Source organism: Protomyctophum bolini (assembly GCF_963924005.1).
Source record: "Protomyctophum bolini genome assembly, chromosome: 14".
Lineage (NCBI taxonomy): Eukaryota > Metazoa > Chordata > Actinopteri > Myctophiformes > Myctophidae > Protomyctophum > Protomyctophum bolini.
Genome location: NC_137875.1, coordinates 6,064,822 through 6,080,808, shown reverse-complemented (window position 1 = coordinate 6,080,808; position 15,987 = coordinate 6,064,822). Strand labels below are relative to the sequence as shown.

The 15,987-nt window shown below is 42.7% G+C and overlaps 1 protein-coding gene across 1 annotated transcript; it reads right to left on the bottom strand.

Moving 5' to 3' along the window:
• Positions 1 to 197: 197 nt before the first annotated feature.
• Positions 198 to 14,881, bottom strand: b3galnt2 (beta-1,3-N-acetylgalactosaminyltransferase 2). The gene is made up of 12 exons (XM_080782617.1): positions 14,616 to 14,881; positions 13,747 to 13,861; positions 11,764 to 11,864; positions 9,061 to 9,260; positions 8,598 to 8,693; positions 8,197 to 8,307; positions 8,031 to 8,109; positions 5,312 to 5,495; positions 4,603 to 4,728; positions 4,179 to 4,338; positions 3,442 to 3,498; positions 198 to 2,960 (listed from the first exon to the last, which is right to left on the bottom strand). The coding sequence occupies exons 1-12, from the start codon at positions 14,734 to 14,736 to the stop codon at positions 2,823 to 2,825; spliced, it is 1,488 nt and encodes a 495-aa protein (XP_080638743.1). The 5' UTR covers positions 14,737 to 14,881; the 3' UTR covers positions 198 to 2,822.
• Positions 14,882 to 15,987: the final 1,106 nt, after the last annotated feature.

The following is a 15,987-nucleotide window of genomic DNA, read 5'->3' as shown; positions in this document are numbered from 1 at the left end:
ACATGCATGTACTGTATGTTTTTTTTAAAAAGTAATTGTATTGTCTGATGTATTATGTTACGTATTGTTCTGTTGTATTGTCCGTTTGTAAAAAAAAGAAAAGAAAAATGCAATAAATATATTGTTAAAAAAAATGAACATTTTAGTCTCTGTGAAGTGTCTTTTATTGCCCCAGAAGGGGTTTCATGAAACCAGTGTGAATATAGTCGAGTCTATTTCAAAGTCTCAGTTTTCAGTTATAGCACGGTTCATTTATGTTCAAAATGTCATGTTGGAAATACGATGATTTGGCCACCACTCTGAAAATATTCCTTGATGATATCACAAATTGTTAGCATGATGCATCGTATCGCACACCGAACAAATACATTAAGGCAAAGCCACTATTTGCACAACAATAGTTACAGTGTTAGAGAAACCCTCCGTTGGTGAGAAGACTTGTCTACAACCAGTGAAGAGGATGAAAAGCGTGAGAGAATAATTTTCAAAATGTAGCAAAGACCAAATGTAACATGTAGTCAATCTTTAAAATGCCAGCATCTCACTTTAAAGCCAGTTCGCTTTAGTCAATTATTTCTGTCTTTGTCGTTTCACCAAGTGTGAACAACATTTACACATAATCCCACCTCCTCTTCCATTCCTGTCACAGTATATTCGAATCACTTCTAAAACACTATTAAAAAAAAAAAAAAGCACAATCCACAATCGAAATTCGAAAGAGTTCGTCGACTGTCTGCTGAATTTGTTTACCCGATGTTCATTTCAGATGGACGGCGATATTTCTCTTTTCTCAGACTGAGCAGATGATTCAAGGACAGACGAAGTACGTGACTGCTGAAAATGTTTTAAAAATGGAGAAAATAGACGAGCTGTACAAGCTCACAGCACGCTGAGCTGGTGAATAGGCTATTTTATGTTCATAGGGCATAAAAAAGGTGTTTCATATCAGGCAGAACTCACTACACTCACTCACTACATTCAACACATACTCCAACTTATTTCCATGGGGACAGGGGATTTGATTTCCCCTAACAAAGAGTCCAATGTGAATCCAATGTCACTTTAAGTCAACACTGACACAAAGCCATCATTCCAATGCAAAACCATCTCCCCCTTTTGAACAAATGCCTTCAAAGCGGAGTGCGGTTTGGATTTCAAAGTAAATTGGTTACTTTTAAATTGATTAAGACCAACCTTGATGACAGCGTCGGTTCTCGTCTACAACAGTCACCAGTGTTGGTTTCCGGCATGGGGAACTGCCCATAGAAGTCCCGTTAGTCCGAACATGCACTGCTCCCGTGCTTGCGGTTAGGTTTAGGTTTGCTCCCGTGCTTGCGGTTAGGTTTAGGTTTGCTCCCGTGCTTGCGGTTAGGTTTAGGTTTGCTCCCGTGCTTGGGTTAGGTTTAGGTTAGGGTTAGAGATAGGGATAGTCATTTCGGAAACAATGAACCTTCTGACTAATGACATTATAGGCATGACGGCTTGATAACGCTGTTAGCTCTGACCTGACCGCATGGCGCTGATTCAAGTCACTGTAGTCACTTCAGTTCAGCAAAGCTGAGGTGTGTCTGTCAACGAGGAGCCAGCTGATCCTCATTGACAGGCAACAGGTGTGTCTCTAGTCTCTGTGCCCAACAAGTGATTGAGTTCAACCTGTGCAATACATTATGGGTTTCTGCAGTGGCGTGCACAGATAGACACTTCCCTCTGGACAGCAATGTGCCCTTTTGATAAAATATAATATAAATAAAATTGGTTTTTTTTGTACAGTGTACACTGTACCAAAAAAAAGTAGCCTGTGTGGACCATGGTGACACTGATCAATTCGTGATAAAAACTCTTCCAATATGTTATTTAGGCCCCAAAAATCTATAAATCTCACACTATTAAGGCAACCGGCCGGTTCCACTCGCTGCACAAGGTGCTCTTTTTTCACTTGAGCACCTGCCCCTCTAAATGTCTGTGCACGCCACTGGGTTTCTGCATACTTTGCATGTGTGCCTTTTTACTACCAGCTAGCCTAAGCCTACCAATTTTATTCATTTTACAGCAGTTTTTACTTGAATGCATTGTTCTGGTAACTGAGTGAGAAAAAGTAAGTGAGTGTCAGACTCAGTCAGAAGTTAAAACGCTTTGTACATGTTGTCTTGGTTTTAGCTTTGTGTGTTCACATCATTCAGTTGATAAAACCTTTACAATAAGCTTCTATTTTTTCTTAATTTTTTTTTCTTTTATCCCACGATTTTGTAACCCATTTTCACCCCTGTGTCTAATGTGATCCTGGGCTCTACTACACACCCTCCGCCAACCTGGGGAGAGCAACGGACTTGAACTCATGCTTCCTTCCGACATGAGTGTCCAAGTTGCTCCTTTACACCTGACAGGGGGGAGTTTCCCTGGTTGGACGTAGCGCGTGGAAGGAACACGTTATTCACAATACGCTTTTTTTAAGCAATGAACTCTGCTTTCATGCCACAAGACTGGAGTAGATTGTGATGAAATCCTATGTATTGAATAGAGAATCGTTTTGAATCTGGAAAAATAATGATTTTGAAGAAAAAAAACGTTTTTGGATTGAGAATCGAATCGTGACCCCAATAATCGGAATCGAAACGTGCCACACCCAAAGATAAAACAGCCCTATCAGACACTATCGTCCACATAATGACATGAATTCTCCATTCATTGTCAATGGGAATTTAATGTTTGTGTAAGATGAAAATCTACACTAATAGCTGAATATAGGATGGGCTATAGCACCCCTCAAAAAAAAAACCCCAGTGTCCATTATGTTTTACCCTATGTTGTGGGCTAGCTGTGTCTTAATGACCCCAAGGACAGCCACACGGGTCTCCACAAGACCTCTTCCTGGCCCAAAGGAGACGCAGCTCTTCAGCAGTGTGCTGAGGGGACGACAGCATGTCTAGGTAACACTCCTTTTCACACAGCCAGCCAGGATCCTAGGAAAAGACACAGAGTACAGAGCATAAGACGGTTCACTACCATGTCGTCTTTACCCTTTTACTGGATTTTCGTGGTACATCAAGTAAACACATTCATTCATGAATCAAGATTCACCCGGGGCTCGTTTTCGTATTTTGTATTTCCGCTGATTATATTCTTAATTAAATCAACTGTGATATGTATGAATTGAACTTCTGATGTTTGAAACACGCCACTTCATCAATGCTCAGCCTTCCATCTCACTCTGTACACAACCTGGAGTTCTAGTATTAGCCAGTGGTTGTTTTTTTTTACTCATGATTTTACAGTGTGCTATATGCTACCAATAATGCAAAAATAATTCAATGAATTTCATACCGTATAACAGACATTCCAAATTGGCCACAATGTTCCAAATGCGTTTTTCATCACCTCTGATTACGGAAGATCACGGTCAGAATTGGAAGTCCAACAGGTGATTATTTTTCCTGGGCTTACCTGATATTTCTGTGGGCCAACAGCAGCCATCCATATGCCCATGCTCACATCTTCCCCCTGTGACAACAAAGATACCCACATTATATGGTCAGTTTTTCTTCAGCATTCCTGCCCATTCTGGGCAGGAACCCCTGTTGGTGTTTTAAGAATTATGTTATACTTTAGCCATTGAAAAATAGCAGATCTACAAAGCTACGAGCTTGTAGATCTGCTATTTTTGAAAGAATCGTGAAAATGTGGCGGAGATCTTTGAATATATATTCTTTCAGAGTGAACGTTTTTAAATCAAGTCTTGTTTTTAAATCAAGTCTATGTTGTTCCAGGGGTCCCTCCCTGGAACAACATATTTTCAGATGGGGGTCGGCGGCCAAATACATACAATTCTGGGGGTCCTTGACCTGAAATAGTTTGCAAACCACTGACGTAGAAACCACTGACATAGAAACAGAAACATGGGTTTCTCAGAAAACCTTTAGAAGAGATTTTGTAGAATCGTCCTCGGGGTCTAAACAGGTTATTCAACACCGGCCAGCTTAAGGTTCAAGGTTCAAGTTTATTTAGTGTCCCCGAAGGGCAAATTGGGTTGCAGCACAGACACTAGACTAGACAGTACATTAAAACACTGAGACAGTACAAATAAACAAACAGTTCACACACAGCAGATACTGATACAAGTACAAAGGTGCACATAACCATTAAAGTGCAGGCGTTTAAAGTGCTATGCGATAGCTTATTACCTGATAGGCCTTCAGGTTCTCAGCGTTGGTGGCCAGCCACTGAATCAGGTCACGGGACACGACGTACCCCGAGCCACACGCAAACGCTGGATAGGCCGGACTGGCATACTCTAGTTCCTGCCACTTCCCGACGCGGTCCACCGCCCAGCTCTGTCTGAAACTAGAGTTTCAGGAGAAAATGTGTCATGTGTCATTGCCATTGATCTATGGCAATGGCGTTGAGGGTTTTATTAAATAATGAGCTTTAATTGACGTAGATCTCGGCCCAAGGCGTTATAAGTGTCAGCTGTTACCACTGTCGTAACTCCACCTGACACTAGTGTTCAGAACTTGTGGGTGGCAACAAACTCAACGGAGGACAGCCAATACACAATGCCAACATATTTCAGACAGATGGGTCGTTGAGACACTGCGTTGTACTTACTTCCCCCACCAGAAATTGCTGCGTTTGAGGCCCTTGTGGTCTATCTTCATTAATACAGAGTCCACGTCGATATAACAATCATCATCCGTCTTCAGGAGAAGGTTAAAGTCAGCATTTCCCACAGCCCTGCATATGAGAGGAGGAATTTGCAACCTTAATTAATAGACAAGTTTTTTTCTTCCTATCTCTATAAAATACACCCCCACCCCCCCCCTCTATGGAGCGTTTTCATACTTGCTGCCTGATGAACTATGACCAAAGCATTTTCTCGGGCCAAATTATTCAGGGCGACCCGACAAGTCATTTTAAATGAACGGCACATTTTTCCATTTCATGTTGGATGATTTCCTGCGAGGCCCAGGCCATCGTTGAGTCACCGGGTAGATTAATTTAAGCAATATTACACGAGAGGGGGTGGTTTGCGTGCATTAATGACGTTAATATTGCAATTATACAACAGTTACCCTTAAAACAAAAGAAAAAACATATTTTTTAAAAGACAGATTTAGTCACTACGACCACAAATAATAACCACCAATAAACTAACTAGCCTAGCCACCGAGTTTGCTGCGCTCTGGGAAAACAGAGCAGCTGAATTATTTGTTTTGATTGGGTGTGGAGCGGTGCTCGTTTGAACCACGGCTAGAAGGCTGTTTCAACCAACCAGATTGCTTCCTCGAAACGACCTGTTACTTGGCGGTGGTGTTACCATTTATAGAACTGGAGTAGTTTGGAAGGCACGTTCCTGTAGGTGTCCACCACGTCTACGAACACAATGTCCCCGTGGCGTCGGCTCTCCTGCTGCAGAGACCAGTCCTCCTGCGTCAGCCGTGAGGTGTGGAGGTCCAGCCTCGCTGCGCGGCCCTGGAGCAGCGACGACAGACCTTCTCCGTCTGGCACAGACAGAGGGGACAAAGTCCTATAAGTCCTACTATTTGTCACACACAACATTACCGCAGTGAAATTTGTTCTCCGAAATTGACCCATCTCTTGGAGCAGTGAGCCAAGCAGTGAGCCAAGGAGCGGTGAGCTGCAGCCGTGCCGCGCTCGGGAATCATTTGATTAGTTGATTTGACCCACCCCAATCCAACCCTTTGATGCCGAGTGCCAAGCAGGGAGGCATTGGGTTGGGTCCCATTTTTACAGTCTTTGGTATGACTCAGCCGGGGATTGAGCCCCGACCTCCCAGTTTCAGGGCGGACACTCTAACTACAAGGCCACTGTCTGGTCAAAGGAGGAGGACGAGGAGGAGGAGGAGGTGAGACAGACAAACCCATTTAGACCCGAGGACGATTCTACAGTACGAATGCCTTCTAAATCCTAAAAGTTGTCTGAAAAACCTATGTTCAAATGTAGAAATAGTATAAAAGTCCGGAATTCAAAATGTACTTGAGTAAAAGTACAAAGGTTTCGGCATCACAATGTACTTAAAGTACCCAAAAGTACAAAGTACCGTAATTTCCGGACTATAAGGCGCACCTGAATATAAGCCGCACCAGCCAAATTTAGGGAAAATCCCAAATATGTATGTATACAAGCTGCACCGGACTATAAGCCGCAGGTGGCCCCCTAGTGGCCGTTTCGTTAGCTCAGAGCCTTAGATGGCTCTGCGTTAGCTGTAAAAATCAATAGATTAGCCGCACCGTTGTATAAGCCGCAGGGTTCAAATCATGGGTAAAAAGGTGCGGCTTATAGTCCGGAAATTACGGTAGTCATTTAATATGCAGAATGTCATTTCAAGTTTTCAAACAAAATCTTTTGAAAATAGGAGATCTACAAGCTCACAATGAGTCGCGATGAGACGCATTGTGAGCTTGTAGATCGGCTATTTTCATACAGCCAAAATGTATATAGGGCTGTTTTGTAATAATAATCAAAATCTGCAAAGTAAACTAAAGTTTTCAAATAATTGTAGTGGAGTAAAAGCACATTTGTCATCACGAGGGAGAAGTGGTTAAAATGTGAAGAAAGCGAACATAAAAAGCTCTGATCCTAAATTGTTTTATTTTTGTGTTTGATTGAATTTGTAGTAGTTTGTACTCTATATATAAGAGGCACAAAAGATAATACTGCAGAAGCAGGCAGAGGGTGGTGGGAAATAAATCCACTTGGCATGAAAGCAAGAGCTCCGAGCCAAAAGAGAAATGATCGCAGATGAAATTACAAAATGTACTTCTTTTAATGTTCTCTTACGGAGAGTGAATAACTTTCTCAGAAGGACACAAAGGACTCTTATAAAAGTTCCCATTATAATTATTATAATTCTAACTTGATTATGTTATCCATAATGATAGGGGGGAGGGGGAGGGGGGGTGAAGCAGGTATTTCGGTAGAAATACTTGGATGTAATGATTGCACCACAATGTCTGCAAACTTTTACTTACTTTACTTTCGCCGTATTGTAATACTATACTACACAAAAAAACATTTGTCCATTACTTTAATTAATCTCCCAATTTATGAATGAATGAACCAACCATTGTAAAGCGCTTTGAGCACTTGGAAAAGCGCTATAAAAATGCAATTCATTATAAAAATTCATTTAAAAGGTCAAAACCTGCACGCCAACCCCTGGAGAATCAGCCCACCATAATGGCATACGGTACTAAGACTATAGGAAACAAAGTACAACAGTCTCTGACCTCAAACATGTCCTCAGTGAATATACATCAAATTAGAGACAAGGTTGCACCATTTAATAGGGTTAGCCCCCAGGGGTGGGAAACTTTGACGATGGAGAGGGCCACTATATTTCCACACTCACTCCCTAGGGCCATATATTACTGTCGTCCCAAAAATAGCCAATCTACAAGCAAAAAACATGTCGCGTTTTGAGCTTGTAGACGGGCTATTTTTGCTATATTCAAATTGAAATCTTGAGTAATTTGCTATTTTTGAATTGGAATCCTGAAAATTTACATTTTTATGTCATTACAAATGCCTTTAATTATACTTGGGTTGAGCATTGAGCTACTAATTTAGACTGCAAGTAATTAAAGCGGGTCATGTTTGCATGTCGTGGAATTGTAAACAGCTGAAAGTCTGAAATTAATAATATATCAGCGTTCTGACATTAACCTGAGGGCCACATTAAGTGAAGGTGGGGGCCGCATGGACTTGTAACCCTAAGGTATATACAGGGGGATTGTTCCTTTAACTGTGTTGGCGGGCTGAGGCTGGGACGAGGAGTATTATGGGACATCTTGTTTGTCGCATTATTGAGAGGAAGAGAGATTTTACTTTGTTTGTGCACTACGAAGATTGGATACAGAATTAGAACCCTGGCTGATCACGTTTGTCCTTTTGAATTATTATTTTGTTTATTAAATCACCAGTTCTGCAACACTGACTCCTTTTCCTTTACAACATAGAAAGAAAGCATAAGGATTATTCCGGAGAGGAGAGACACACGGTGGTTATGGACTGACCATAGACAGTGAAGGTGAAGCCTCCAGCCAACCCAGGAAATCCAAGGGCACTTCTGTGAGGCAATATCCCTTCTTCGATCTGTGGGTTGAAAAAACAAAATCATGGCATGGGTCATCTTTTTTTTCCAATGATTCCCTTTATATGTTCAAACTCCACAACGCTCACCGATGCCATCTTGAGAAGCCCTCCTCCGTCATTGAGCTGCACACAGGAGGAGTTGACCGTGGTCAGTCCAGCGGTGTCCAAACTCTCCCAGACCAGCGTCCCTTCAAAGCCCTGGAAAGGAGAGAGAGAGAGGTTAGTGTGTCACGCAATCACGCCCAACACCAAACCACAACAAGTCTAAAATAAATCATGCCATAATAATCTTTTCTTGATTATTATTATTTAAAAAAAATCAGACTGCTTTCCAACTGTCGTGGGGATTGTGGGTGGGGAGGGTGCCATAGATAGGGGATTGAACTTAATTTACTTGTGACTTAATGACGTTTATGCTCGCCCCTGGGCTTAAAAATATATATATATTTTGAAAAGAAAGAAAAATAACCTGAATGTGGAGAACTGACCTTGGGTAAAATGAACTGCTCCACTGGCTTGTACCACAGCCCGTTCACAATGGCCCCTGTGCTGGCGCCACTAAAGCGGGCAGTCACCACAGCCTCCTGCAACACAGCAGAGTATCTGATGTCACATTAGGTGACGTGACATGAGGGCAGCCATACTGCATCTCTCAGAGCCTTTACTCACACAAACCTGAGGTGTTGAAACAAGGACACACACACTTTTATTTTCTCAATTTCTCTTGTTAAATCCTACAGTACACACTGTAACCCACTGGGCTGCATCCAATCACTTTGGTGAGAGTCATTTCACCACAAAGCAATTTGTCTTTTGAAATAACAACAGTCCGAACAGGGTATTGTCTCTTAATGGGATATATAAAGCACAATAACGACTAAAGTAAACAGAACAAAGCATTGTGGCCCATTCCCAGCGGAAAGTCCCTCAGAACAGCAATATTACAGTCACCTCTTGGTCCAACTGGTGCAGCTTCACCGTCACGTTTCCCCGAAGCTCGGTACCGGGTCCGCTGCAGAACACTCCCAGCCTGGTGATCACCACCGGATGGAGGACCTTGAAGTCCAGCGCCAGGGAGGACACCTCAGCGAGGGTCAGCGACGTCGGGTCGGTCACACTCACCACTTCTATCTCCGTCCTCGGCTCTGCCACTGACCGGAGAGAGAGAGAGAGAAGTCTGGGAATCAGGAGGTTTACTGAACCAACAATGTTATCCCAAACATGGCGACAGCTTAAGGCTCATTCATAGTCTGGATTTTCGGCGGTGAGGTGACCACCGCTCCGGTGGTGAGCTGACCACCGGAGCTGAAATAACGTTGAGCGGTGGTGAGTAAAAACAGAGAGAAGGGCTGGAGCGGTAGTTTGCTCTTCACCGCGGCTCAGTGAAGTCATGTTGTAGTTCGGTGGTCACCTCACCACCGAAAATCCAGACTATGTATGAACCTTTACTACTGAACAACAATGTTATCCCAAACATGGTGACAGCTTATCCTGTCTGAGAGAAGAAATGATTAGGTGATGAAAGAGAGGACAGCATTCTCAGAAGACAAAAAAAAGCCTGCATGCATTTTTTTCTATTTCTTTGCATGCTCTATTAAAGTTCCATCATCAGCAATTTGAGAAGTCAGTTCTTGGGGATGCAGAGTCTTCAAAGCCAGCCTCCATTTGTCAGTGCGGTTTCTTCACTTTCTTTAACCCATTCTGAACGGGAACCCATTTTGGTGTTGGCATCATGTTATGCTTTAGCTATTGAAAAACAGCAGATCTACAAGCTCATAGCGCGCCACCGAGTGGCGCGCTACGAGCTTGTAGGTCTGCTATTTTTTGAAAAATCGAAGAACGACTGACATTTTTTAGAATCTGATCTCAGGTCAGAATGGGTTGATCAGACCAGTGTGTGTCCTAGTGGAAACCTCGTATGAATCTGATCTCGGGTCAGAATGGGTTAATTACAAAAGAGCCGTTTTATTACCCAGGAGATCAATGGAAAGTACAAGGCTGTTAAAAGTGGAGCTTTCCGCAGCACACAAGACCCTTTCTACCGTTCACTCCAAAATAAAAGCACAATTACAGAAAGAGATGGAGAGAGAATAATAGAGACAGAAAGTGGGCAATCAAATGTTTGATAATAATTGAGATGCTTTTACTTGAGATGCTTTTACTTTTAAGTGCCGCGTTTCCTTTTTGCTTACCAAGTAAGACATTGAAAACTCTAAGTGCTTTTCTTGGCATCTAGGCCATTTTGATTATGCCAATTCATTCAATAAACAGACAAATTACACCATTACAAACATGGGCTTTATTCAGTTCTACACTCACGAGGCGTGACCGAACAACTAACCGACTGACTGAAAATGCAAGTTTTCATAGTAAACTGCAGGTCGCAATAACATCTCACACTAAAGCTGCTCCCTAAATTCCTGTCCACCTCTGAGACACATCATGGCATCTGTTAACAGAGCAGTACAGAGAAAGATCTTGGGGGAAGAATAACAGCAAGGTAACTCCAAATTCAACTAAAAACGCCCATTTGGATGAACAATGATTTGCTTTACATGAAGGCAGCATAATTATGGTCCAACCCATCCCAAAGGGTAAAATACAAATGGTTTTGCAACGGATAAGCTGTTCATATATATACGGAAGAGAATATCAGGGCAAGTTAAAGTAATTGTCCACATAAACGGCATGTGTTTTTAATTATGAAAAATATGTTTATATCAGAAATTAATGGAAACACAAATCAAGGCGTTATTAGCAGCACAAGGGTTGAGTCAGTGGGAGAAAAATGTGTTGCTGTGGCCTTGGGTATCAATGGGAAGCGAACGGTGTCCTTGAGAGGTGGGCGAGCGTGAATAAGACTCATTTTTTTCTCCTTCTGAACCTACGTTATTTTCATTCTCCTGTTATAGACTACCGGTGTGCTCTCCGCAGTATTGATGTATGCCCACCCAGGCATAGATTCCATAGGCGGCAGCGCTCTCTAAATGCCATTACAGTTGGATCACCAAGTGCAGGGAACACATGCAGGTCTATCTTGTTGAACACATTCTTCTTAAAGGCTCAATGTTGCAGTGGTTCTCAAAGTGGGGTCTGGGGACCCACAGGGGTCCTTGAGGTGTTTCCATGGGGGTCCCCCCAGCAGAATTAGACAATATACTGTAGCATCAAAAACTGTTTAGTGACTTTTAACCCTATATACACTGTACATCAGGCAGTTTAAAAATTGCTAGAAGCTAAAAAAAAGAATTAAAAAAGAAAATCAGTGAGCGGTGCCTTTTATCATGATGATTATGTATTATTACGGATTATGTAATCAGCCAATCAAATCATCACATTTCGTCCTACAAAACACATGTAATGTGCTTAAAACAGACAGACAGACAGACATGCACACAAAGCTGTGCATAGGGAGTGGCTGCACCGCTCAAAAAAAATCAACACAAATCTTGTATAGCAAAAAAACATATTTTCAGATGGGAGTCCCAACACACAGCCAAACATACAGTAATTTGGCAGTCCTCCTCGACATGAAAAGCTTTGAGAAACCACTGCAATAAATATGTGTCATACAGTGTCAATAATTATGTTTTCAGCTCAAAGAGCAGTACTTGTTGACGGCTGCTGAGTGACGCAGTAGAAATCAAGCCGTACCTGGTTGCGTAAGGTTGAGGAGGGTGCAGGAGTAGGGGTCCAGTCGGTCCTCCTCTGGAATGGGGCAGCCATGCTTGCCCACAATGAACTTCACCCCCACCCTAGAGAGAAGCGGTAAACGGCTCCGGTCACGTCTGTGCTTTTGTTTTTGCGAGCTTTAGGTCACATTACAAGATGCTCATTTCCAAAAAGCTTGTTTGTCTGTCCGTCCGTCCGTCCATCCGCATACAACCCGTTACTATGGTTACTTACGGGAGGTTGTTTTAAAGGCCATATCTGTGCTCACATCAGTTGGGGTGGGGAGGTAACGTAAAAGGGAGTGAAATAAATATAAAATACAAAAAGAACAAGCTCACTAGTCTGCTAAAGATAACAGTACTCGAGGGGCAGCCAATTTAACCCATTCTGGGCGGGATCCCTTTTAACCATAATTTTATACTTTAGCTATTAAAAAGGGTATCTTTGAAAAACAAAGAAGAGGTCCCGCACACTGTCAGACACTTGCCAAAATGTTTCTCTTTATTGGGTCGACGTTTCGGTCATTTAGACCTTCATCAGGACAGACAAATCCAAAAGCCTTCTGAGGCCTTTCGCTAAAAAATACTTTAGCTATTGAAAAATGGCAGATCTTGACATGAAAAAGGTTGAGTGCTGTCAAGGAAATGTGGAATGCTTGTACATTTAAGGACGTCATAAACCAAGCCATGAGAAGCTGTTTTCTGTGACCTTTGACATGTGTGGTCTGGAGGTCTCTGATGTCATGTGTACAAGACCCACCCACCCCTGGGGTGGGGGGTAATAATGTATTTAAGCAGAAACCTGACTGAGATGTGTTGAGTCAGTACGGTGTTCCATTGTAAACGCTTCACTGCTGTCTCCGTATTCGAATACATTCTATTCCAATACTCTGAAACTCTGAATTGTGTCTGTCTCATTATTGATGTTTCAACTATGTTAAGTGCTCACCGGCAGATTTCTAGAGCAGTGCTGACTTTTAGGATTTAGAAGATTTTTTTTCTTTTTTTTTTAAAGAATCGACCTCAGTCCAAAACGAGTCAATTAGGGACGCACCGATGTATCGGCCACATATCATTGCCGTTATCGGTATAAAACTGATATTATCCGATGGCAGTAGCCGATATTTATCTGTCGTTGATAAGCATACATTTTGCGTAGGCTATGTTGGTTTACACTACAGGCAGCCTGCTGCCTACCAAGCAGTAGATTATGAACATTTATTTGCTGTATGTATTTTGTTTCCCTGGCACAAAAGGGGGAAATAAAAACTAAAACTAAATAAACATATATATATTAGTATCAGTATCGGCTAAATTGTTATTTTAACCCATTCTGACCGGGCACCCATTTTGGTGTTGGCATCATGTTATGCTTTAGCTATTGAAAAATAGCAGATCTACAAGCTCATATCGCGCCACCGAGTGGCGCGATACGAGCTTGTAGGTCTGCTATTTTTGGAAAAATCGAAGAACGACTGACATTTTTAGAATCTGATCTCAGGTCAGAATGGGTTAATCAGACCAGTGTGTGTCCAGTGGAAACCTCGTATGAATCTGATCTCAGGTCAGAATGGGTTAAACATCGGTATCGGCAAAGAATTTCCATATTGACGCAAACCGAAATTTAAATTATTGGTGCCAATGCAAGTAAAGGCTTTATGTAGTCAATAGGTCTATATTATTTTTGCTCGGAGGAAGAGGTAGTGCAGTACTAGGCTATAACCTGTGTTGGAACTAGTGAGGGTGGTTCTGGAGATATCCCAGCCAGGTCTCTGGTATCACTAACCTGTGCTGGAAGTGAGGGTGGTTCTGGAGATATCCCAGCCAGGTCTCTGGTATCACTAACCTGTGCTGGAAGTGAGGGTGGTTCTGGAGATATCCCAGCCAGGTCTCTCGTATCACTAACCTGTGTTGGAAGTGAGGGTGGTTCTGGAGATATCCCAGCCAGGTCTCTGGTATCACTAACCTGTGCTGGAAGTGAGGGTGGTTCTGGAGATATCCCAGCCAGGTCTCTCGTATCACCTGTCGGAGGTCATGGTGGTGTCGCGCTGACAGGACTCCCACCAGAACATCATAGTTATCTGAAATGGGGGAAGAAAAAGAAAGCATGCACAACACGAAAGATTCCAAAACACAGGATGAGATGTAAATAATCGTACTAGTGCAACTAAGTTCTCAAGCAGACATGCTACCTGTATTAACGTGTGTCACAAGAAAGTAATGCATTTGATTAGGGCATGTGTCAGTGTCATATATTGGCTTGGGATTCTCTTTTGCCATTTGGTTGGAAGAAGCTAAAGATATATTCCCAGCAACGCCCAGCATTAGAGAACTGTTGAAAGAACAGCATTTCTTATATTACAGTATTACTTGATTGTGTGGAAGGAAGGCTAGCCTTGGATCAAGAAGACTATATCACAGTATGTATTTGATCGATTTATACATTTGCATATATATATATCTTATGATAGAAAAATAAAACTCAAGACTACAAAAATAAATCTATGATAGTCTTGATCAGAGGGTAGAAGGTTACATTTCAGTGCATTTACTGTTCACAACAACTCAAGATCCACATAGAGAACGTATGAAAAGCAACGTCAAGTCCTTGGAATGCAGCTCTGGTCCATACTCCATAGCTCTAATAATGCTTAGTTGAGTTCTATGATTTTACCCTGCATTAAATGCAGGGCAGAATCATAGAAGCATTAGGGCTATGGACCAGACCTAGGAATGCATGTGAAAAGTTGCGAGGGTGGTGGTGGACTGGTGGTGATGATAAAACAAAGCCACACACACTACACTACAACTACACTACTAGTACACACACAGTACCAGAATTCTTGTTCTCCGGCGAGGTGGTGGTGCTGCTGGTGGTTCGGTATGTCAACCACAATAAGTGCCCCAAGACGGCGACAGCACACGGCAGGAGAATGAACACTACTAGGCTACGCATGGATCACGGACTCCTTCGCGCACATCGACCGACCCAGCCTTCAACAGCTTGACATTGGATTCCCTCCCCGGCTCGCACGGTCCTTCTCCTGGGCGGAACGAGAGGCAGTGTGGTTGGTTGGTGGTGTCACTGTGCGTGCTACACATTTCTGCTCTGTGTCTTTTCTCTCTGTTCTCAACGACACCGTCTCACGTCTGCCTCTTGTGCTGGAAGCCGATTTGGACCAATGGGAACGGAGGAGCAGCTTTGGACGCTATGAACTCTGGGATATGCAGTACCATTTCAATAGGCCAACCAAAAGGCGCGCGCGCGCGCGCTCTCTCTCTCTCTCTCTCTCGCTCTCTCTCTCTCTCTAGTCTCTCTACAGGAGAGAGAGAGAGAGAGAGACAGTACAGTTGAGTACAGTACACATGGCGCGCGCGCGCGCGCGCGCACACACACACACACACACACACACACACACACACACACACACAGTCACACACACACACACACACACACACACACACACACACACACACACACAGTGCCTGTTCCTCTCCGACACTGATGTGCATCACTTCAATGTCCACAACTTCAGTTATGATATTTAGCGTGGTGACTTCTTCTTGCACCAGCCATGATCCAAATTTAGCCCATATCGTACGGCATACTATAGCACGCCGTTTTTCATCATTTTTGAGGATTTGAAAAAAATGAAAAAATGAAAAAAACGATGGGTTATAGCCCATGTTTTTTGAAATTTTGAAAAAAAAAATCCAGGCCCATGAATTAGAGGATAAAGCTCACATGTTACCCAAATAGTTGAATACACAACAACGGAACAACGGAACAACGGAAATTGAAAATTGCGGAAATTGCGGAAATTGGAAATTGCGACCATTCTGTCTCTCCATTTTTCCTGTGACCATTTTCCAATATTGGTCTCCGCCAATTAGGACTCCTAATTCCACTGCATCCATCCCTATGATGGGTACATCTGCTATGGGCATTCCTTTTGCTTCCAAGTCCCTCCTTATCTTTCCGGCTTTAATCATAGAAGAGCTCAACTTTGGTGTTTCCAATAAATGGACATCAAATCATCAATGCTTGTTTGTTCTTAATATTTCTGCAGTTTATCATGCAGACATAAAGGCCTAAAAGAGTAACATTCCCTCTTGACCGTAAAAAGGAAAACTGAGAAAAGCTGGAGGGTTATGGTTTAACCACAAGAGGTCTCCCCTGTACCATGTGTTTCGATCGAGAGAGAGA

Bases quoted from the DNA above. Each gene is read 5' to 3' on its own strand.
- b3galnt2 (XM_080782617.1), bottom strand. From the start codon at position 14,736: ATGCGTAGCCTAGTAGTGTTCATTCTCCTGCCGTGTGCTGTCGCCGTC. The intron at 13,862-14,615 runs GTACTGTGTGTG...CCCCCATTTCAG, and splicing joins GCCGGAGAACAAGAATTCTG to ATAACTATGATGTTCTGGTG. The intron at 9,261-11,763 runs GTACGGCTTGAT...CTCTCCGGTCAG, and splicing joins CCTCAACCTTACGCAACCAG to TGGCAGAGCCGAGGACGGAG.